Genomic DNA, 22,649 nt, shown 5'->3' with positions numbered 1-22,649 from the left:
ATCCTTCCTTCCTTCCATTCTTCTATCCTTCCTTCCATCCTTCCTTCCTTCAATTCTTCCATCCATCCTTCCTTCCATCCATCCTTCCTTCCTTCCTTCCTTCCATTCTTCCATCCTTCCTTCCATCCATCCTTCCTTCCTTCCATCCATCCTTCCTTCCTTCCATCCTTCCTTCCTTCCATTCTTCCTTCCTTCCTTCCTTCCATCCATCCTTCCATCCTTCCTTCCATCCTTCCTTCCATCCTTCCTTCCTTCCTTCCATCCTTCCTTCCTTCCATTCTTCCTTCCTTCCTTCCATCCATCCTTCCATCCTTCCTTCCTTCCTTCCTTCCATCCATCCTTCCATCCTTCCTTCCATCCTTCCTTCCTTCCATCCTTCCTTCCTTCCATCCATCCTTCCTTCCTTCCATCCTTCCTTCCTTCCCTCCCTCCTTCCTTCCATTCTTCCATCCTTCCTTCCTTCCATTCTTCCATCCTTCCATCCTTCCTTCCATCTTTCCTTCCTTCCTTCCTTCCATCCATCCTTCCTTCCTTCTTTCCTTCTTTCCTTCCATCCATCCTTCCTTCCTTCCATCCATTCTTCCATCCTTCCTTCCTTCCTTCCATCCATCCTTCCTTCCATCCTGCCTTCCTTCCATTCTTCCATCATTCCTTCCATCCTTCCTTCCATCCTTCCTTCCTTCCTTCCATCCATCCTTCCTTCCTTCCTTCCATCCTTCCTTCCTTCCATTCTTCTATCCTTCCTTCCATCCTTCCTTCCTTCCATTCTTTCCATCCTTCCTTCCTTCCATCCTTTCATCCTTTCATCCATCCATCCATCCTTTCATCCTTCCATTCATCCTTTCATCCATCCATTCTTCCTTCCATCTGTCTGTCCTTCTGCCCACCCGCCACATTTTGGTTATACATTTGTTTACAGAAACATCAATATCTAGTCTTAGGGTGGTATGTGTAACAACTGATCCCTTCCGCCAATATGATAGCGCCTGCCAGCTCCAATAAGGAAGAGAAAGACACTATATATTTTTTACAGTTTAATGACGCAGTAAATTGTTTTGCATTAAAAAGCATGACTGATCTGGGTGAGTGAACTTTTGTAATATTCTTTGTCTGATAAGACTTATTGTAGCCGAGTTTAAAAGAGGCCTTTATGGCAGAAGTAGTTAAAAGATGAGAGTTGTAGATTTAAGCTCTAAAATGTTTTAAATAATTAAAATAGATGCATTATTCCTTGTCAAAGCAGTCATAAAAATGAAAAGGCTCTAAACGATCCCAGCCGAGGAGGAAGGGTCTTATCTAGCGAAACGATCGGTTATTTTCAAAACAAATTGACAATTCATATACTTTTTAACCTCAAATGCTCGTCTTGTCCCATCTCTGCGCAGTGTATGCGACGTCTGTGTGATTCGGGTATATACAGTTAGGGAACGTCTAAAAACTCCCATCTCGTTTTCTTTCCTAACTTCAAAATCACCTTAGATTGCTGCAAAAGTACAAACATAGTGTTTACAAAGTGAACATACAAAGAAACTCAAACTCCCTTTACAAAAAAACAGGCAAAAACAGCATTAAAGGACTATTTTGACAATGAAGACATAAACGAGATGGGAGTTTTTAGACATACCCTAACTGCATTGACCCGGATTAGACTCACTACACATTCACTGCGCAGAGACGAGACAAGACGAGCATTTGAAGTTAAAAAGTATATAAATTGTCAATATTTTTCTAAAATAACCCATCGTTTCGCTAGATAAGACCCTTCCTCCTCGGCTGGGATCGTTTAGAGCCTTTTGAAGCTGCATTTAAACTGCATTTCGGAAGTTCAAACTTCGGGGCGCCATCCATATCCATTATAAAGAGAAAATCCTGAAGTGTTTTCCTCAAAACACAATTTCTTTACAACTGAGGAAAGAAAGACATGAACATCTTGGATGACAAGGGGTTGAGTACATCTGTGCATTGTTGTTATGAAAGTTGAACTAATCCTTTAATGCAATTAACGCAGGGGTGAAGCTAGGGTTGGCCACCTTATTCACAACTGCTGCTTTCGTCTCTTTAAATAATTAAGATAGATGCATTAGTCATTGTCAAAAGCAGTCATAAAAAAAATAGATTAGGAATGCATGGAAAGGCAAAGATCATACTCTCAAAGATGACGCCATTGAAGACAAACATTGTAACGTTGAAGTTACTCTTTGCAGCACATCTTTGCAGATTGTATTATTCCTATATATATATATATATATATATATATATTAGTATTAGTGGTAACACTTCAGAATACTGTTTCTTACTTATTGCAGAACTAATAAGGAATTATTGAAGAACTAACAGGTAACTATTCATTAACACTTGACTCACTACTGTTAACTACTAAAGAAGATATGTTAACTAATCAGTATGTAATATAATTTTATGACTGTGTTAAGTAACAGTTAGCTAATCAATAACTAATGTGTTCTGATATACCTCCTGAAGAGCTACTATTAATTATCTAGCAGTCACGGTTCAAGAAAAAATAACTATGAAGTAACTACTAATGAACAGTCATACACAATTACACTGAGTTGTGACTCTTTCATACATGAATGTTATTAGCAGTAGTAGTAGTATGAAAATGCAAAATTAATTCATGCAATAAACTTTATAGAGGTTTTTCCTGTGTATTGAATTGATTTGTGAATGCTTTGTAAGAAATCAGCTTCACTCCAGTGCCATGCGATAACTTACCTAAGTTATCGCATTAGATGGTCAGATCAGATGGTCACTGCAGCCCCCCGGATCCAGTCCATACCCATTTTAGATCATGGATCACCACCTGGAGATGACTTCTATAGCCATGGATGTCAACCAGATGAGCTCCAGAGACCGATCATCACTAAAGACCTCGCCAACCTAGACGGCCATCAGTGCTACACCACAGGAACCTGATGAGTTCTCTACAATCAGACATTGGTACAAACTGCTGGTTTCGTCTGGCCAGAGGAGAACTGGTCCCCCGACTGAGCCTGGTTTCTCCCAAGGTTTTTTTTTTTCCCCATTTCTGTCACCTGTGGAGTTTTGGTTCCTTGCCGCCACTGACGATGATATCACTGAATTCACTGGTGAACTGCCTTTAATTGAAAATTGATTGTTTACAATAATGTGTTACTTACACACTATTGTGCTGTTTAAATACTGTGCAGTTGCTTTGACACAATCTGTATTGTTAAAAGCGCTATATAAATAAAGGTGACTTGACTTGACTTTTTATATGTTATATACAGTACTGTATGCGTGCTTCAGCATATACCATATTAATTAATTTCCTGTATGCAAGGCCATGACTGAGGGAAGGTAAAAATGCAGGTAACCCATTAGAAAATAATAAATAATTATCAAATAATTCTGCAGGACCTATTTTGAACCTGAAACAGTAGGCCTATTCTAAAGCGAAAATATAGTTAAACCTTTAGTAATAAATAAAGAATTCTTAGATAATTCAGTAGCATTTTCGTCACACACTTGAGTTATTCGGCCAATCACAACACACCAGATAGCTGGCCAATCAGCAAACACCTCGGTTTGCATCAACGATGAGTTTTGTAAAAATCTAAGTGTTTCAGAAAGGCTGGACAGAGAGGTGCAACACAGTTTTTTTGTAGTATATAGAAAGTCTATAGAAAATAATGTTTTTTGAACCTCAATGTATCCCTGAATCCCTTCTAGCCCCAACCACGACAAGGCCTCAAACTTTACTGAGTTTCTCTTCCTTCTTTCTGTGATGTTCCTCAGCGTCCCTCCTTCTCTCATGAAGGTCACATGATCACAGTCAACCACAGAGTGATGCCGCTGTCACACTTTTTCACACTTTTTTTTTATCACTTCTCTAAGTACAACTATATTTGTGACTATGTCTAGCAAGAAATGACACTTCCGAGAACAAAACCACTGAGAATAAAAAAGGTTAGAAGCTTTCTAGTTTCTTCATCATCTTATGTTGATGTCTTAGTTAATTTAATTTCGAAATTGCAATGAATTGGAGGTTTATCACATGCACATCATATTGCAGTCACTGCCAATGCAATGCTATCCATTATTTCGGGTCTGGCAGATTAAAGTTTAGCAGTTGTTTTCTCTGTTCCTTGTTGTCTCTATTTTCAGCATAAGTTGAGCTGTCTCAAAATCATACTAAAATATAATGTGTTAATCACGTGATATTTAGAGTGTAAAAAACCGCAATGCTGCTTTCATCTTGATCATTTGTAGGGCTGGCACTGGGCATGAGTGTTGTTGAAACAAGTAAGTGCATAATTTTATAACCGTTCTGTAAAATACTTAGAAATTGGAGATTGGTTGGGGCTAGTTGTCACAGGGCTGTATTTCAGTAAGAAAGGTAGGTCTAAATCTTTCTCACTATGTTGTGGAAAATTTAACTGCATAATGACGGATTGAAAGCTTGAGCTGTGGGTCAGGGGAAATTGTCAACAAAAAAACATTCAAACATTCAATAAACAATATGAGTTATACCAAAGACTTGCAAAGTGTGCATACATAGACAGAAAGGGATTTTTTAAAAATAAAATTACCATGAAAAATAGATTTACATGCTTGTATGACATGCTGTTAATCAAAAGGGGCGGGGAAAGACGTTGGAAAGTTAGCTACAGATTCATGCAGAGCAAAAATGACTGTGGAAGAGCTGTTGTCATTTTCTTTGAAAAATAAAGTAGTATTGTTTTCATATGCTTCATACTGACTTTAAAGCTGAAAACTAAGCTACTGTTTATTTTTTGTAGGTATTGCTGTGGTGATGTCAGTCAGAATAGCTCCTCCTCTTCCTCTGATCTTCCTGCTCATGATTCACAGTGAGTCACTGCAGCACTTAAAACATGCTCAAGAGATTTTTCACAGTGCAGTTTTGCTAAGTGTGTGTTTTTTTTTTTTTTTTTTTTTTTTTTTTTTTTTTTAGAGGCTTATAGTGAGAAGGAGGATGTGCGTTACGGCTCTTCACACATCTGTGCTCTAAAGAACTCATCAGTGATAATCGGCTGCACTTTTACATACCCCACTGACCGTCGGATCGAGAAAGTGTTCTGGACCAAAACAGATGTTAAAAATGCTGATGATGAGTATCCAGACCTGTCTGAGGATCCTGAATACAGTCAGAGGCTTCAGTATCTGGGAGATAAAGAGCAGAACTGCACCATCAGACTGAGTCATGTGACACAGAAGGATTCACACAAGTACTATTTCAGATTCACTACTGATAAACAAAATGTGAAATGGATTGGTAAACCAGGATTGACTCTTACTGTCACAGATGATACAGGTGGGGTTTCACTCTTCTTCTGTGCATTATGTTGAATAATAATGAGTGTATGACAGCAGCACTAGATATAATGTGTGTGTTGTGTTCAGATCTTCAGGTGGAGTCTCCTGAGAGAGTGACAGAGGGAGATTCAGTCCGTCTGACATGTAAAAGCAGCTGCACTCTGACTGACAGAGCAACATTCATCTGGTACAGAAACTCACAGCCATTAACTGAGAGAAGAGACACAAACAATCAACTCCTGCTGCAGTCAGTCAGAAGAGAGGATGCAGGCAGATATAGCTGTGCTCTACATGGACACACTTACATCTCTCCTGCTGTTTATCTAGATGTCACGTGTGAGTACAGATTCATTAGTTCTTCAAAAGAAAAGAAAATAGATTTAGTTTGAATAAGTTGATTTAGGGATATGATTTGTATTCTTTTCAGATGTCTCAGTGTCCATCAGTCCATCTGGTGAAATAGTGGAGGGAGATTCAGTGACTCTGAACTGTGATTCAAACCCACCTGCAGAAATCAGCTGGTTTAAAGGAGGAACTTTTGTAGGATCTGGAAGAATCTACAACATCTCAAAGATCAGCTCTGATCACAGTGGAGAATACAAGTGCAAGTCCATCAATGAACATGGAGAGAAATACTCTGATGCTGTGACTTTAAACATCATGTGTAAGTTAATGATGGTTTATGAAATTATGTAGTAAAAACAGTGCCGTGTTTCCCCCGACGTGTTGTGATTTTTAAGATCTGCTCTTGTTTACACCAAGACAGAAAGCTTCCCTGTTGAAAAAAAAAAAAAAAAAAAAAAAACAGCATATGCTGGTTAGGTATGTTTTGCTGCTGGGATGCTGGTTTTAGCTGGTTTATGCTGGTCCTTTGCCGGTTTATGCTGGTCCTTTTCCGGTTTATGCTGGTCCTTTTCCGGTTTATGCTGGTCCTTTGCTGGTTTATGCTGGTCCTTTGCTGGTTTGTTTTGGTCCTTTGCTGGTTTATTTTGGTCCTTTGCTGATTTATTTTGGTCCTTTGCTGGTTTTTGCTGGTCCTTTACTGGTTTATGCTGGTCCTTTGCTGGTTTATGCTGGTCCTTTGCCGGTTTATGCTGGTCCTTTTCCGGTTTATGCTGGTCCTTTGCTGGTTTGTTTTGGTCCTTTGCTGGTTTATTTTGGTCCTTTGCTGATTTATTTTGGTCCTTTGCTGGTTTTTGCTGGTCCTTTACTGGTTTATGCTGGTCCTTTGCCGGTTTATGCTGGTCCTTTTCCGGTTTATGCTGGTCCTTTTCCGGTTTATGCTGGTCCTTTGCTGGTTTGTTTTGGTCCTTTGCTGGTTTATTTTGGTCCTTTGCTGGTTTATTTTGGTCCTTTGCTGGTTTATTTTGGTCCTTTGCTGGTTTTTGCTGGTCCTTTTCCGGTTTATGCTGGTCTTTTGCTGGTTTATGCTGGTCCTTTGCTGGTTTATGCTGGTCCTTTGCCGGTTTATGCTGGTCCTTTTCCGGTTTATGCTGGTCCTTTTCCGGTTTATGCTGGTCCTTTGCTGGTTTGTTTTGGTCCTTTGCTGGTTTATTTTGGTCCTTTGCTGGTTTATTTTGGTCCTTTGCTGGTTTATTTTGGTCCTTTGCTGGTTTTTGCTGGTCCTTTTCCGGTTTATGCTGGTCTTTTGCTGGTTTATGCTGGTCCTTTGCTGGTTTATGCTGGTTTATGCTGTTCTTTTGCTGGTTTAGGACCAGCATAAACAAGCTAAAACCAGCATCCCAGCACCAAAACATACCTAACTGGCATATGCTTTTTTTTCCAACTGGGTTGTGTTTTTGGTACCAGAGTTATCAGGTTATTTTTATTTATTTATTTTTGTCAGTGCCACCTACTGTCATAAAGTGAATTTAAATTTTCTTTCAGCCTATCTGCCTTTTTAACATTGGTCTGAACAGACATACTGCAGGCAAAAATCAGACCAAATCGTTGTGCTTAAGATTTGTGTTGCTGTGAACAGGACTAAAGCTGATTGTCTATATAGGCTTACAATGCTTTTTGGGAATACACAGCCCAGATCACAAAACAAGATAATGCAGTTTATTCTGTCTGTTTTAGATGCACCCAGGAACATCTCAGTGTCCATCATTCAGATGCTGGAAGGTGATTCAGTGACTCTGATCTGCAGCAGTGATTCAAACCCACCTGCTCTGAACTTCAGCTGGTTTAAGGAGGATGAATCCTCAGCTGTTGGATCTGGACAGAGTTTCAGTGCACTACAGAGTGGACGCTTCTACTGTGAGGCTCACAACCAACATGGATCTCAGAGATCAGATGCTGTTACTGTCACTGTGAAAGGTAGATCAGTTAATTTACTTACATGACTCTTTCTAAATCGAAGCAAATGAAAATGCTCAGAACTTTTTGAGTTCTACTCTTTCGTCAGGGAGACTGGTGATATTGTACATATCCGTTGGAGTGGTTTGTGGAGCTGCAGTTATCATCACGATGTTGCTGATTTGGTAAGATGTGTGTGAGGTACTATTTAGTGTGTGTAAAAGGTTGTGAATTCATTGAGACTTCATGACGGTATCTTTCCACACTGACAGCTACTCCTTGAATAAGGAAGTCTTAAGCTCACGTCGCTGTTGCAGTTACTAACATAACCTTGGTTCCCTGAGATAAACAGAGGAGCATTGCGTTTACCACACTATGGCTGTACTATGTATCTGCATGAATCAATGGCATTTCACCCCACCAAAAAGCCTGTGCAGATTGCCGATATAAATGAGCTCTGAGTGCATTTTATCAGAATTTTTTGACTGATAAGTGACAACATCAACCTGTAGTATGTAGCAACGTATGCAATGCTCATTCCTGTTATCTCAGGAAACCACAATAGTAACTGGGACATTCCATTTCGATATGCTTCACTCACATTGCGTTTACCACATTGGCCCAAAGCTGTGGGCCTCACCTCTACAAGCCCGCAGTAGGCCTGTTTAGGTCTTTGCAGAAAAAAAGAGCACCAGTGAATCCTCTCCAAGAAAATGGAGGAGAACAAGGAGCAGGGTTGCTATTTAACCAGGAAACAGCACAATGTGTAGAGCAGGGGTGCTTTTCAATATCCCTCCTCGTTTCCTCGCTCCTCCATCCTACGACCCGGAAACCGATCGAGTTCAGCCATCGAGGACATCTCAATTCTTTAATTGCACCGAGAGTAGGTGAGGATCGAGGAGTTAGGAGGCTTCCTGAGGAGTCTTGAGTGAGGATACACAGGTGTATACTATGCGGAAGTGTTTTATCGACTAAACGTGACGCACTCCTCCCCCTTCAGATATGTCATAAAAATTTACATTCATATTTTACCTTTACACTGTAAATAATGTCATATATATAAACAGGGCATCTTGCTTTGTTAATAATTATTATGAATGCCTTAAATAACGAACTTTAACAACATATGTTTGCAGATCCCTTTAGCGCAGCTGATGACGCTTTGAAGTGACGCTTGAGTGGTCAAGAATATTCCAATGTTCATCCTTTGATTCCTCCATCCTCATCTCCTTTCCTTAAATCCTTCCCTCGTATCCTAAGGGGGTGGAGCTAAGACGCAAGGAAAGGAAGCAAGGAAAGGAAACGAGGATGCAAAAATAAGAAATGAAAAGCACCCCAGGTGTGCCATGCCATTGTTAACTCCCTCTATCCACATGGCTTTACTTAAGGAAACCTAAAACACCCTAGCACCCCTAGTGGTAAGGAAGAAAACTACCCACAAAATTCTTATTACCAGGCTCATGTCTTTTACACCTCAAATATGGCTTGTGCGATCCACTTTCCAACAGAGCTTAGCTCTAACTTTGATCAAACTCACCCACCTGTGATTTTCTAATCCTGAAAACATTGATTAGCATGAACTAAACTCTGCGTTAAAGTGGATCTTGTGAGCCAGATTTGAGGATCTATAGCCTATATGAAACAACAGGTTTTGAAAAGATCTCTTTTGGTTTGAGCCATTCCAGTTCAATTGAGTGGCTAAAGAATGGCCAGTCAATGTTGTTAGTATTCTCCAAGTTGCATTACAAAGCTACCTACACAAAACCTGCATAGGCTCAAACAGGCTTGCCCACACTGGGCCATCATGGGAGAGCCTTCGGTGAGCCCAAAGATGTGGGCCTCACCTGGGCAAGCCTGCACTAGGCCTTTTTAGATTTGGTGTGGGTTGGCCCTAGCCAACTGTGCCTGCAAAAAGCCAGCATGGGCCCCACAAGGACATGTTTGCAGGGAGGCTATGAGCCTGGAGTTCTCAGACAAAAATAGTCCATACCACCGACAGGGAATGAAACTAGCTTGACCATTTGCAGAGTAGGCTACGCCGTCCGGGGTCAAAGTGGCTCTGCAGGGCTAAAAAGAATAAACAGTCTAGACTTACCATCCCAGTGCTGTAGGTGGGCAAAGGTGCACACAACAAACTCTTCTCTGGAATTGAATTGTGGGCAGCCAAGACTAAAAAGTGAATGCAGGCCAAGAAGGGAGTGCACTATGACCCATCTAGAACCAATCACTCCAAGGCGAGCTCCTCAATGGCCTTGGTGAGGTGGCATATGAGTTTGGTGTCCAGCCTAGTTTTCCTGCCACCTGGCTCACTATGTGACAGAGATGTGGGGTACCTCTTGAAGCTTAATCCTTCACATTACAAGCTTTCCATGACACAGTGTCATTGGCAAAATATTCCGTGGAAACCCCAAAATGAGACCAACCCACTCACATATCATGTGGCGTGCCCGTCCTTGCAGAAAAAAAAAAGAGCACCAGTGAATCCTCTCGCTGTATGGAGAATGAGATATGCAGAAGTTGGGTCAGCATGAGCTCAATAGGAGCCATCTGCTCTGTCCCATAACAATTGTTTCCTCTGAGGTTCCTGAGAGGAAGAAAACGGAGGAGAATAAGGAGCGGGTTGTTATTTTTAAAGAAAGCAAATCGCGAGTGCACTGAGACTCATGCTCTCACAATGAGAGCAGCTTATAATAGAGAGTGCAGTCTCTGTGTGGGCTTTCCCAAATGAGGGCATAGTCAAAGCTCATCCAAGAAGTGTTGTCATCAGCTTCAAAATCTGTCAGTGCCATAATCTGCTGATGGGGTCCTTCTATGGAGAGCAGGAAGGGTGCCTTTTTTTCTTCTTCAGAGTCAGCAAGGACACAGGATTCAGATTAAAAGGCACTCAGTGCTGACTTATATAGGCATCAGCCTTGCTCGTTTAGTGGGCTGAAATGCCATTCGTTTGTGCAGCTACATGAACGTTAAACAAAATCAGGCTTCACTATTTAGAAAAAACTGTTTTGTTTTTTTCATGGCGTGGCAACTGCAATGTGATTGAACTGTATCTAATAGTGTGATCCATCACATTCAAAATGGCTCACACTATTTGAAAATGTCATTTGTTCAAAATTATAACTGTATTAAGCAACAAAGAAGTTCTGATTGGCTGTAATTCTGTCAGTCATTGTCTTTAAAGGGTATGCAGATGGATTAAAAACAGAAATGGTGCCAAGAAGTCTCAGGTGATAAAAAAAATAAAAAAATAAAAATAATGTGGTTATCAGTAGCTTAACTGGTCAGGTAGTGAACTGGTCACTCAAAAAATCTAATGTCTGATTTTCTTTTTCTTGTTCTTTTGTTTCATTAATGGAAAAGATGAATCCTTCCAGATTTCATGATGGCAGACACAAAGCTTGTAATGTTGAGATGGCTGACCATTTGTATGAGAATGTAAAGGTAAATATTGTAGCTGAGGATTTCAAATAACTAAACTCTCTTTACCATTGGCCAAACACACTTCAATGTCAAAATACCAAATGTCTTATAAAAAAAAAATAAGTATATAGAAATGTAAGTAACACAGTGCTGAATATACTTTGTCTCTTAAATAATAAAGGTCGTTCAGCATGGCTCCAATACCTGTAATCTTGAACTGAACTCTTCTGTGTATGAAAACATCCCAGTAAGTATGAACACCTTCTAGATAGAGACAAAACATAACGTAGTATCTGTTCCAAATGACTAATGTACTTGATGGTTTTATTTAAATATTTCATTATTAATGGTTCCACTTCCCTCTTTCTTTCATTTGTTCTATCTTTCTTCATTTATTTTCTTATTCGGCCTAAGAAGAAAAAGAAGAAGATGTAGTGTTGTGGACACTCAGCAACATTTTTACAGCTTTTACAAATCTCTTTGTTGGTAGAGACCTGGATGATTGATACCACATGGCTGAAGTAATTTGTTGATCGTATGGGCTAAAATAGAAGTTAAAGGTTAATGAATTGATAGAAAAGTGTTTAATCACTTATGTGTGTTTTTCTTTACGCTTTATATCATGTTTAAAGCCAAATCATTTAGATTTTTTTATGTTTTAACCTTATGTATCAGTGTAACGTTTATGCTTTGCATTAAAGGCAGGCTGTAGCTGCTCTCAAACGTACCCTTTTCTGTCATTCTGTAAGTATTACACTTGCAATGTTGCTGTTGTTCTGAAAATCAACATTTCATTAAACAAGTGATTAGCATATAATAACTTACATTTCAACTTGAGTTTAGTTTGTACTTCTTCTCTGACAATGAAAACAGTTCCAACAGATGTCACTTTACGAGTAAATATCCGTCACACAGACCAAAATCCAGAATGGCTTAATGTAATCATCCGTTGCATGCTCCACTAAGCGTCAATATCCCACTCCATGCAATACTGCAGAAAATAGAAACATGCTTCAAAAGTCTTTCAAAAATGCATTCCTTGCAAATATAGGTTGCCATTATTAACCTGTAACAATGCAGCCAATGCGCAATTGCAGGCCCAAGTGTGCATCTCAGAACTGAAAACTTGAGCTTCTAACGGCAGTTCTCACTGTATCTCTTCATCTCTGAAAAACGGTAAGAGAATTTCTCTGTTTGTAGTTTATACATTTACATTTTAAAAGAAAAATAAGAAACGTCTTTGTCCTCGGTGTGCATGCTGTGTGTTTGTAATTTCTGAGATGGAAATTGCACCTTTCAACTGTTTATTTTTATTTGTCTGTAGAATTAAAAAAAAACTTTATTGACCCTTCACAGGGAGTTTGATTGACAGGCAATTAGACCAATCATAATGCCAAATCTGCCATTTTTATCTAACGACCAAACCAGACAGGAGTGTGCAGCTATTAACATGTGAAGTGTCCTAAAAAAAACGGTATTGTTTAGGTTTTAGAACAACTTTGCTGAAAGGTTTTGATCCACTTCAAAAGTTGACTACTGTAGATTAAAGTTGATGGGTTCAAACATTAAAAAAATATTGTGTATTGACATCTGAGATAATCAAGATACCGTGTGATGTTCATTCAGGATTATTTTGTAAAATAATGAGCAAATTTGAAGAGATGATTGGTTCACCTACCGCTTTAAAAACAACAAAATGGTATTTATTGACTACTGTAGATTTATTTATCTTTAGACCATGCTGGCAAAAAGTTATGGCATTCAAGTTGATTAGTCAAATCATTCTCGAATAATGCACTAACAAATTCTATGATAAGCATGCAAAAATAGAATTGAGGTTATATCTCCGCAATGGTTTGGCGTATTGAGACTAAACATAGTGTGTGTTATAATAAGCATGACCTCAGGCTACCTGCATTGTTTCAGCGCAGTGTCACCAAGTGGTCAGGAGATACTGTATGAAAAATGTGTATTTTTGCTTAGAATTTCTGAATGGTTTGTCCCAAAATTACAAATCTGGTCACTTTAGACCAGATTTGGTGTATCATGCTGAGTTGAATGATACCCAATATTTCCATGTCAGGCCATTTTGAATTTTGTAGTAAAATGCTATATTTTATGAACACATTGACGTATCGGTACAAAACTCAGTATGGGCCATCACAAAGATACCCAAAAGGAGTCTGAGAAGTGTCTAGTGGTACAATCAAATATTCACATGCTTTTAACTTTGGGTGTGGTCGACTTATTTTCACGGGAGTCGTTAATTTCTTAGACTCCTGAATCCTTGCCGAGTCCAGCGATACCAAACATGCCAGGTTTTGCCTTATGGTTTGTGCAACATTGCATTTAAACGCTTAAAAAACATTTGCAAATATCTTAGAAACCATTACTCCTATCAACACAAAACCACCATAGGAAATTCAGAAACATAGCGTGCCAGCTATATGCTAATGCCCAACTGCCAAAATGTTGATAGTAAATGGCAAAAAATGTGAACAATGTCAGCCATCTGTCATTCATATATAAAAATGTCTATAACTCCAAAACAAAATGAGATATTTTCACCAAATTTGTCACATGCATGGGCACACTCTAAGCACACAAAAAAAAAAAAAATATGGTGGGATTGCGCCTCTTGGTGCCGCTATAATTGAACAAAACATGAGGGAGGACGTCTTTATCGTCAATAGAGTGGACTTGTCCCCAGCAGTGTTTCAGCCAATCGTCCTCCCGTTGTTCCTTGGCAAATGAGCTCCCCTCGCTGGCCTGACAGAAGACATCATAGAAAAGGTTAGTATTTTGAGAGGGGGACTCACCATCTCTCCCGCTGTCCGAAGCAAGCAGGGCCGGCTGGCGGCGGGATCTTCGTGGCCGCCTGCGGCGGCGACGGTTCCCTTCCTGGCTGGCGGGCTGGGCGACGGCGGCGAGCAGGTGGTCAAACCCTGGCCAATCCCGTCCAAGGAGCAATGAGACCGGCAAATTCTCCATGATTCCAGCCTCCACAGGCCAATTGCCATGAGCTGCAGCATGTTGATACGTCGAGCTTGGACCTGTTGGGTATCTCCGTGCACACACGTAATGGGTAGTAGGCTCTTTTGGTTGCAATGGGGAGGGCACAGCCGAGCTTGTATGAGGGTGACCGCACTGCCCGAATCCAGAAGAGCTCGCACGGGTTTTCCATTCACGGTGACGTCCGCTTCTGGAGCCGCAGGTGGGACGCGCTGATGTAGGATGCAACCCGCCAGCAAGGTCCGAGGAGGTGTTGTGGGCTCGGCGGTGGGCATCGGCTCGTCCATCGGCGAGGGAGCCGTTGGCCTGCCAACTGCGCGCGAGGTGCCCTCCGGCGTGCGTCGCTCCTGGACCACCCTCCGGGGAAACGACGGCGCTCTCTCTCCAGCCTCCCGGTGTTGGACTGCGTCCGCCAGCTCGATCGCCTCCACAAGGGACAGGACGGTGGTGGGATTCCTCATCCCGACAGCTTGGCGGAGGGCGCGGGGTAGTGCTCGCTGGAGGCGATCGACCACCACACGTTCCATTACCTGGGCTGCGGTGGGCTCTCCATCGAGCAGCCAATGTTGGGCCAAGCGAACGAGTTTGGCAGCCTGGGCTCGCGCTGGTACCCGGGCTTTATACTCCCACTCGAAGAACTGTTGGGCTGCGCAAATAGGAGATAGACCAAGTCGGGCTAGAATTTCCGTCTTCACCTCGCCATAATCATTAGCCGCTGCTGGGGACAGCGAGAAGAACGCCCGTTGAGCCTCGCCAGGTTCCTAACCCTCGTGGTGAGCTGTGGACTCGAACATTTGAAGGTAGGCTTCCACATCATCGTGCGCGGACATCTTTGGCAATAGCCGTGCTGCTTGCATCCGTGGGTCAGGTAATGGAACGCGTGGGGCAGCTTGGGCTCGGAGGGCGGCAAGTTCCTCTTCAGTCCCACCCTGCCGAGTAGCCAGATGTTCCATAATCTGCTGCTGGCAGACGCTGACTTCAGTAAGGCGTTACTAAAGTTCCTCCATCTCCATGGAGAGAGAGCGCACTGACCGATTCTGAAAAGAGTAAACAGAAAAAAAACAACTCCTAATGCAAGAGTACACTTGCGTGTGATCTCTCATGCAGTTGCCTGCATTCTCCACCAGGTGTCACGGTTGAGAGATCAAACAACAAGGTAGCTCAGTGCAATGGCCCCGGAGGGTGGATTTATTTAATAGGTGCTCGGTGCGATCAGTTCTGGTGCTCTTTTGAGGTCCTCGTGTCCGTGATTGTCCAGGCGTGCGTGCTGCGGCCGTCGGTGACTCGCTGCCCTCTGCGTGACAAAAGAGAGAACGTTAGTACCAGAGCGATCTGCATGAGAAGATAGCCTCTCTGAATGAGAGCAGCGGCGGCGTCCTGATGAGAGCGTGCAGGTGTGGATTGTCCATTGCCAGGGCGACGCTGATGAGCCCAGAGACACTCGTCACAATATAAATATATACATAATGCATGAAAGTCATCTTTTTTTAACCTTTAAGCCAAGCTCAGACTACAGGAGTTTTCAAATCCTAACCAGTTATGAAATATGTCTGCAGCACACACATAAGAAAAATATTCTCTGATTTCCTTCCCTCAAATGTCAAACATGCAGACATTAAGATTTTAACATTGTGGTAGCGTTATTTTATTGGCAGAGCCAAATCAATGTGCAAGTAACTATGAAGTTAAACATTGTGTTTAAATGCAGGCATCCTCCTGCTGTCCACAGTTGTGTTTTACCATTGTGTATAATCATAAAAAACATTGCCTTTTCACTTGTCTTGTTGTAGGAAGAACATTTCTATATGCAGTTGGTGGGGTCATTGGTGGACTGGGAGGTTTCATTTTCATTATCATCATTGTGTTGTTCATGTAAGTTCATTCTGTCTTTCAGAAAACACATTAGTGTACCAAACTTATTTGTATTTCCTAAATACATTTAAACGATTCTGTATTACAGGAGGAAAAAACACAGACCTGCTGACATCACACAAAAGCAGTTATATCAAATGCAAACACCAAATTGTTATGATCTTTATGTCAACATATCCGCTCACGATGGGCCTCAGTCTCAATCTGATCCCGCAAATCAAAACGATGCCCTGTATTCCGTAATTACTCTCAGCAATATCAGCAGCAGTCAAACTGAAGGAAAAGCATCTGATTCTGAAGATACAAAAGAGATCCTGTATGCAACCGTCCTTCATCACAGAAAAAAAGAGATGAACCAACCGGAAGTGAACGAATGCCAGTACGACAAAATTAGAATATACCAACCAGATCAGATGGTGGAGGATCAATCAGTGATTTATAGCACAGTCAAATGTTAAAATGAACAATTTGGTGAAATTACTCTTCCTAGCAAAATTATCTCCATATTGACATCTCCTTCGTGTGGTGGGACTGTGACACTGCTAGTCTAATGCTGGAATTTCATTTCTTAAACTGGGTTTATTCCAACCGTGAACTCATAACTAGATCAATGTACTCCCAGTTCCAAGTTCTGGCGTCACATAGCCCGTAAAACAACAATGTCAGCCCTTACGGGTGCGGTGTTTATGCAAGTGTGGAAAAATAGAGGACAATATAACGTTGCAATCAAATTAATAATAATATAAAAATAATAAATGCACTCAGGCAGTTTGGCGTGACTTGCCTGGAACGTTACAAAGTCGTGAGTCGTGGTCAGAAGTCGTGATTTACGAGCTCAACAACCTGGAACCAGGAATGCAGCATAAAATTACCTTCGGTGGACTTAAATGAAAAAAATGTGTACATAGACGTCTTTATGTGTGGTTGAAATAAAATGCGTTCTGATGTTTATTCATGTTTTTTTCATGCTTTAAAGGAAAACTCTACTTTTTTTGGAAATAGGCTCATTGTCAAACTCCCCCCGAGTTAATAATTTGATTTTTAGCGTTTTGAAATTCATTCAGCCGTTCTCCTGTTCTGGCGATATCACTTTTAGCATAGCTTAGCATAAATCATTGAATCCTATTAGACCAGTAGCATCGCGTTCAAAAATGACCAACGAGTTTCGATATTTGTCTTAATTAAAACTTGACTCTTCTGTAGTTATATCACGTATTAAGACCAGCGGAAATGTAAAGCTGCGGTTTTCTAGGCTGATAAGATTAGGAACTACTCTCCCATTGCGACGTAATAGTCAATGAAGTTTGCTGCCGTAATATCTGATCGAAGCAGGCGCAGTAATATCACACAGCACATGTGCAAATGTTTACTTCCGTCAACATATCCAACGTGCATGCACAGCACAGGCAGCGTTCCTCGCAATGGAGACATTTGTGAGAGACGATTTAGAAGATATTCACTTTGGTGCAGATCCTGAACCGTATCAATTTGATCCAGAAAAGTGTGAAAGTGTGTCTGAACTGCCTGGGAAAAAAGGGATGAGGAGAGCAGATTCGAGCTGGTGGGGCTTGCCAACCCATGCCAACTGAAAGTGAGTGCCTGTGTTGTCGCGAGTGGGACCAGGTATTGCCATCGATGGCAAGGGTGGATCTACCTGATGAGGAAGTGGCATGTGTCGCAACATCCGAGGACTTGGATGCAATGCTGCATCCTGCAGTAGTAATTTTTTTTTACCGGATTGAAAAATTAAACTAGAAAAAATGTCACACGCCGAGTGGACCTAATGGCCAGCTGTCGCAAGAGTAAGTTATTCCTGCAGCCACTACAATATAAAATATAAAGATTTTAAATGCATACTGTCCGTTTGCATTTTCAGGCTTATATTCATGATGTACACTTTTCCTCAAAACTCACTTTAAAACACCACCGACTGTTCGCAATAACTTCTTTTTGCAACCACACAAGGAATTTGGTCAAAGCAAATACTAGGCCAACTGTTCGCCCAAAACTTCTCTTCAGGGGTTGCATTTAAAAGGTAACGTTAGCCAACAATAGCAATTAATCATGTTACACTTACAGCCGTGGGCGATGCTCCTCGTTGTCCTGTCTGTAACGTTAGTTTGAAGATTGTTGGGATCGCCGTGTCCTTTAGACGCCTTACTGTAGTACCGGTAAAACTATCCAAATAGTCATCTGGTTCAAAATCCTCGGAGTAGAGGTCTGCATTCCCGCGGCTCTCCCGCGGGAACCGCTGGACCCGACCAGAATTCTTGCGACGCGGGAATAAATTTCCAAATAAAAGCGGTTGCGGTCGGTAACTCCGGTGTAATTTGAACGGGAGCGGGCGGTAACAATATCCCGTTCCCGACGTATTTTCTGAACAGCAAATCTGAGATTTACTCATTTTTATCGAGCACCTGTCGGCCTGCGCTGATAACTGTCATGCACTTGCTGCACTCATGGACCAGTGCTTTCTGCGTAATTTTATTGGCAAGGTCTCATAGGCGCGGAAAGTGGGGGTACTGATGGTGTTTTTCTGTGGGCAACTGTTTATCAGCGTTACTCCAGAGCGCAAAGCCACGTTTGGAGTGCCATAATCTTCACAAAGTTATGCTGGCTGATTTTTCGCAATCCGTGTAGTTGTTAACTCCTGATCCAAACCCGTCTTTTTTCCCCTTGCCAAAATAACTTATACTACTACGGCAATTAAAACAGTTCAGTTTTGTATGTAATGGAAAGGTAGTTATAATTTTGTTTCTTATTTATTAAGTTAATTTAGAAAAAACGTTTGGAGCATTTTTTGTTCCTAAAAGGTAAGCTTTTTGTTTCTTAAAGTAGGCTAACGACCAAGTGGCCGGTGACAGACAGTGAATTGACCTACTCTCTGTTTGAATTTGACTTCTAAAATCACGAATTGGCTACATATATAGGTTTAAAAAAATATAAATAATAATATATAAATGGGCGCTATTTGGCGCAATGTCTGTGCGGAGAGTGGAAGCTAGAACGCATTTAGGCTCAAGCGCGATCAGTTACATTTTTTTTTTCAGTGTAAACTATTTAACCGTTATTTTTGTCAGACATGATATAGAAAGCTTTAAATTAGTACTTAACAAAATAAAACAAATCGAAAACAAAAAATATTTTATTATAGCTAATCCGTAAAGATGAATTTCTCTCTAAAGGCATGCGTCCAATGAGGAGATGGATGAGGAGGATCGTTAAAAACAGTTTATAAATAAATAATTAAAATATCTCCTTACTATTTCACAGTCATGTTGATTACTTTTGCTGGTGCTTTGTGGCTTTAGCCAACTGCGTACACTTTTTTGTCTAAAATATAATTGTAGCCGGCATTTGATCTATGACGTGCTAAAATACAGGGCTGTAATACATCTTAAAAGTGGAACATGGAAATATCTAACAGATGTAGGCTGCTGCGAAAAAAAGTTTTATAAACATGATATTGTTTCCTGATGGTTAAATGTGAGGTTCTGGAAACGAGAACTAATTTTAGCGGGAACGGTCGGGTCGGGAAGAAAATTATTCTAAGCTGGCAGCGGGTGAACAAAGCCTGAATATATAGCGGGAGCGGGTGGGTGCGGAATAAAACCTTGCGGGAGCGAGCGGGAGCGGGACTAGAAAAGCAGTCCCGCGCAGACCTCTACCTCGGAGCAAACACGCCAGTTCTCGATCGTTTCTAACGGTGTTTTGAGGTCCATGTTCAGAGCAGCCAGCCATTGATTCATCAGTCGGAATTGCTTTTTTTCCCGTGGGAATTCTATGAAACATGGTAGTAGATTACGTCTTAGACTTACTATCACAGCCCCTTACAATCCACATAACCATAGCTAATCACACACAGGTAAATCCAGCCACTAACAATTTACCAGCTGCAACAACCGGAATTACACAAACTTAGCACCGGTCACATTGGAAGTTACCGTGCAGGGATCTAATTTCAGGCGCTGTGTGATATTACTACGCCTGCTTCGGCCATGTCACGGCAGCAAACTTCCTTGACTATCACGCCGGAATGGAAGTGTAGTTCCTAATCTTATCGGCCTAAAAAACCGCAGCTTTACATTTCCGCTGGTCTTAGTACACGATATAACTACAGAAGAGTCAAGTTTTAAATAGGACAAATATCGAAACTCTTTGTTCATTTTTGAACGCGATGCTACTGGTCTAATAGGATTCAATGATTTATGCTAAGCTATGCTAAAAGTGATATCGCCAGAACAGGAGAACGGCTGAATGGATTTCAAAACGGTAAAAATCTACTTATTTACTTTGGGGGAGTTGGAGAATGAGCCTATTTAAAAAAAAAAAAGTGGAGTGTTCCTTTAAGTAAATAAAAAGACTATTGGTTGTCGATTGATCAAATAAGGTAATACAGCGATCTGTCCGACACTTTAAGGAGCCCCAAAATAGTATTTACTGTTTGAATTTCTTTAAAGGGGTCCTGCTATGCTCTTTTACAAAGTTTTGATTTTGTTTCAGGGGTGTAATAGAACATGCTCTCATGCTTGATGAAAACCCATTGTTTTTCACATAATTTACATTATTACAATAGGTTTCTCCCCAGGCTGGCACAAATGGCTCGACTGGTTCCAAGTTTAATAAAGGCCTGCCTTCCAAAAAAACAAAATGCATTGTGATTGGTAAGCAGTCCCACTGCATTGTGATTGGCGGACAGCTTAGACCAGAGGTTCTCAACTCCGGCCCTCGAGGTCTACTTTCCTGCAGAGTTTAACTGCAACCTTGATCAAACTCACCTGCCTGTAACTTTCTAGTAATGAGTAAGAGCTTGATTAGCTTGTTCAGGTGTGTTTGATTAGGGTTGGAGCTAAACTCTGCAGGAAAATGGACCTCGAGGGCCAGAGCTGAGAACTCCTGTATTAAGATATAGTTGACACTACAGTAGTGTTGGGTCCACACTGGCTAAAATTCAAAAAGTGAAAAAGCATAATAGGACCCCTTTAAAAATCACAACATTTTAGGCAGAGACCTTGTTTACCAAAAGTAACCTGCTCTGTCTTGTCTATCGTTGTGGTGTTAGTTTCCTCTTTGCACTGCAATGTATTTTTTACTGTGTGAGAACATGATGTCTAGTGTGAGAGTGGCATTGTTTGTCAGGCATAGCAAAAGTAACTAAGCAGGGTGAGTTTTTGCGAAGGTTCAGTTGACTTGATTGATTCGGTAGGATGTTTTTCGTATCCTACAGGTCCTTGTAGAAGTATTTTAGTTTGAAACAGCACCTTATAGTGGCCATCCACATGGATCAAACACCCAAAAATCCTTTGACTTCTCTTGTACTCCTTTAGCTTATCTAAAGTGTAGAAACATCACGTTTACCAACAACGATGCAGATGACTTGACATTTTTACATTTGTTACTTGGAATTAATTATTATTACAAACCTTTAAGGCCCATGTGCGTCATTCAGATATATAAATAAATAACATTGGCGTTGGTTGGTGCTTTATGTTTAGTGCGAGTGACAAGAAGTCTTACTATAGTTTCTGCTTATAGCTTATGTCAAGGAAGTGAAACCTCTGATGCCCATCCCCTTGGTACGCAGACGTGGACACATGCATGCGCTGAATAAATGGCAACCTAAACATGTGTTTTATGACGTAACACCTACAGTAAGCTGATATCATTTAAACCATGATGTTTTTTGATCAAGTGGTGTTAAACTTAAATTGAATTTTAATTTAAAAAGAAAACTTAAATTTATAATCATGAAATCAGCCACAAAACATTTGTACATGTATTTGGACACTCTGTAGATCCGCTAGTCAGGCATGTGTAGGTTGAAGAGGAAGGACACTGGTCTACGTGGGCCCTCGTACGTCAGCAGACATCTATATTTTAAGACTTTAGGCACTTTTTTACTTGTGTGTTTAGTATGAGTTTTCCAGCTTACATGTAATATATATATATATATATATATATATATATATGTGTGTGTGTGTGTGTGTGTGTGTGTGTGTGTGTGTGTGTGTGTGTGTGTATGTGTTCATTCCTGGCTTTCATCTACAAGAAATTATTCATGATCTTAAAGTTTGCAAAAACACAGCAGGAAATGAACTATGTTTTTTGAATTATATAAAAAAAAAAAGAATTAAAAGAAAGAAGCATTTTCTTTTTTTTATGTAAATGTTTACGCCACTAATCAGGCTTAAAATAAAAAATAAAATAAAAAACAGGAAATTAGAAGGAAATTACGTCATTCTGGTTACAAATGAGGCTGGTAAACCTTCCTCGTTTCTCTACATGTGTCATTTCAGCTGATGGTGTCCTGTGCTACGGTATGACCAGTTTCTTATCAAGCTTTTTGTTTGTTTATAAGGAGAAACATTGGTTTTACTTTATTTTGATCCCTTTAACACATTTTGTTGACTATAACATTGCATCTACATGTCTACTAGCTCTCATTAGAGGTTAGGGTTAGAATAATGAATAATGCCTGTTGAGAGACCATCACAAAAAAAAAAAAAAATAGCAGACATTAAACATTACTTATTGTCAACAGAATGTTAAAAGGGATTATTAAAATAAAGTGAAACCGACACATTTTTAATGTTTCTACACTGAACCTTTGAAAGTAGATTTTATTTTGTAAATTTCACAAATAATTAAATTTTGAGGTAGAAAGACTGAAATCTCAACCATATTGCAATTTCTGTGTTGCAGGTGATGCTATGGGGATTTCAGTCAGAATGGCT

At 40.6% G+C, this 22,649-nt stretch overlaps 1 protein-coding gene and 1 long non-coding RNA gene across 2 annotated transcripts; both read left to right on the top strand.

Moving 5' to 3' along the window:
• The first annotated feature begins 4,795 nt into the window (after positions 1-4,795).
• Positions 4,796-8,273, top strand: LOC141336779 (B-cell receptor CD22-like). Its single transcript, XM_073842505.1, has 6 exons — positions 4,796-4,850; positions 4,955-5,314; positions 5,404-5,652; positions 5,744-5,980; positions 7,396-7,635; positions 8,167-8,273. Exons 1-6 carry the CDS (start codon positions 4,796-4,798, stop codon positions 8,271-8,273), a joined length of 1,248 nt encoding a protein of 415 aa, XP_073698606.1.
• Positions 8,274-10,972: 2,699 nt separating this feature from the next.
• Positions 10,973-11,726, top strand: LOC141336025 (uncharacterized). The gene is made up of 3 exons (XR_012355671.1): positions 10,973-11,052; positions 11,213-11,278; positions 11,449-11,726. It is a non-coding gene; the product is annotated as an uncharacterized lncRNA (long non-coding RNA).
• Positions 11,727-22,649: the final 10,923 nt, after the last annotated feature.

Source organism: Garra rufa, chromosome 6, assembly GCF_049309525.1.
Source record: "Garra rufa chromosome 6, GarRuf1.0, whole genome shotgun sequence".
In the NCBI taxonomy this organism is placed as follows: Eukaryota; Metazoa; Chordata; class Actinopteri; order Cypriniformes; family Cyprinidae; genus Garra; species Garra rufa.
This window is presented reverse-complemented; position numbering and strand designations above follow the sequence as displayed.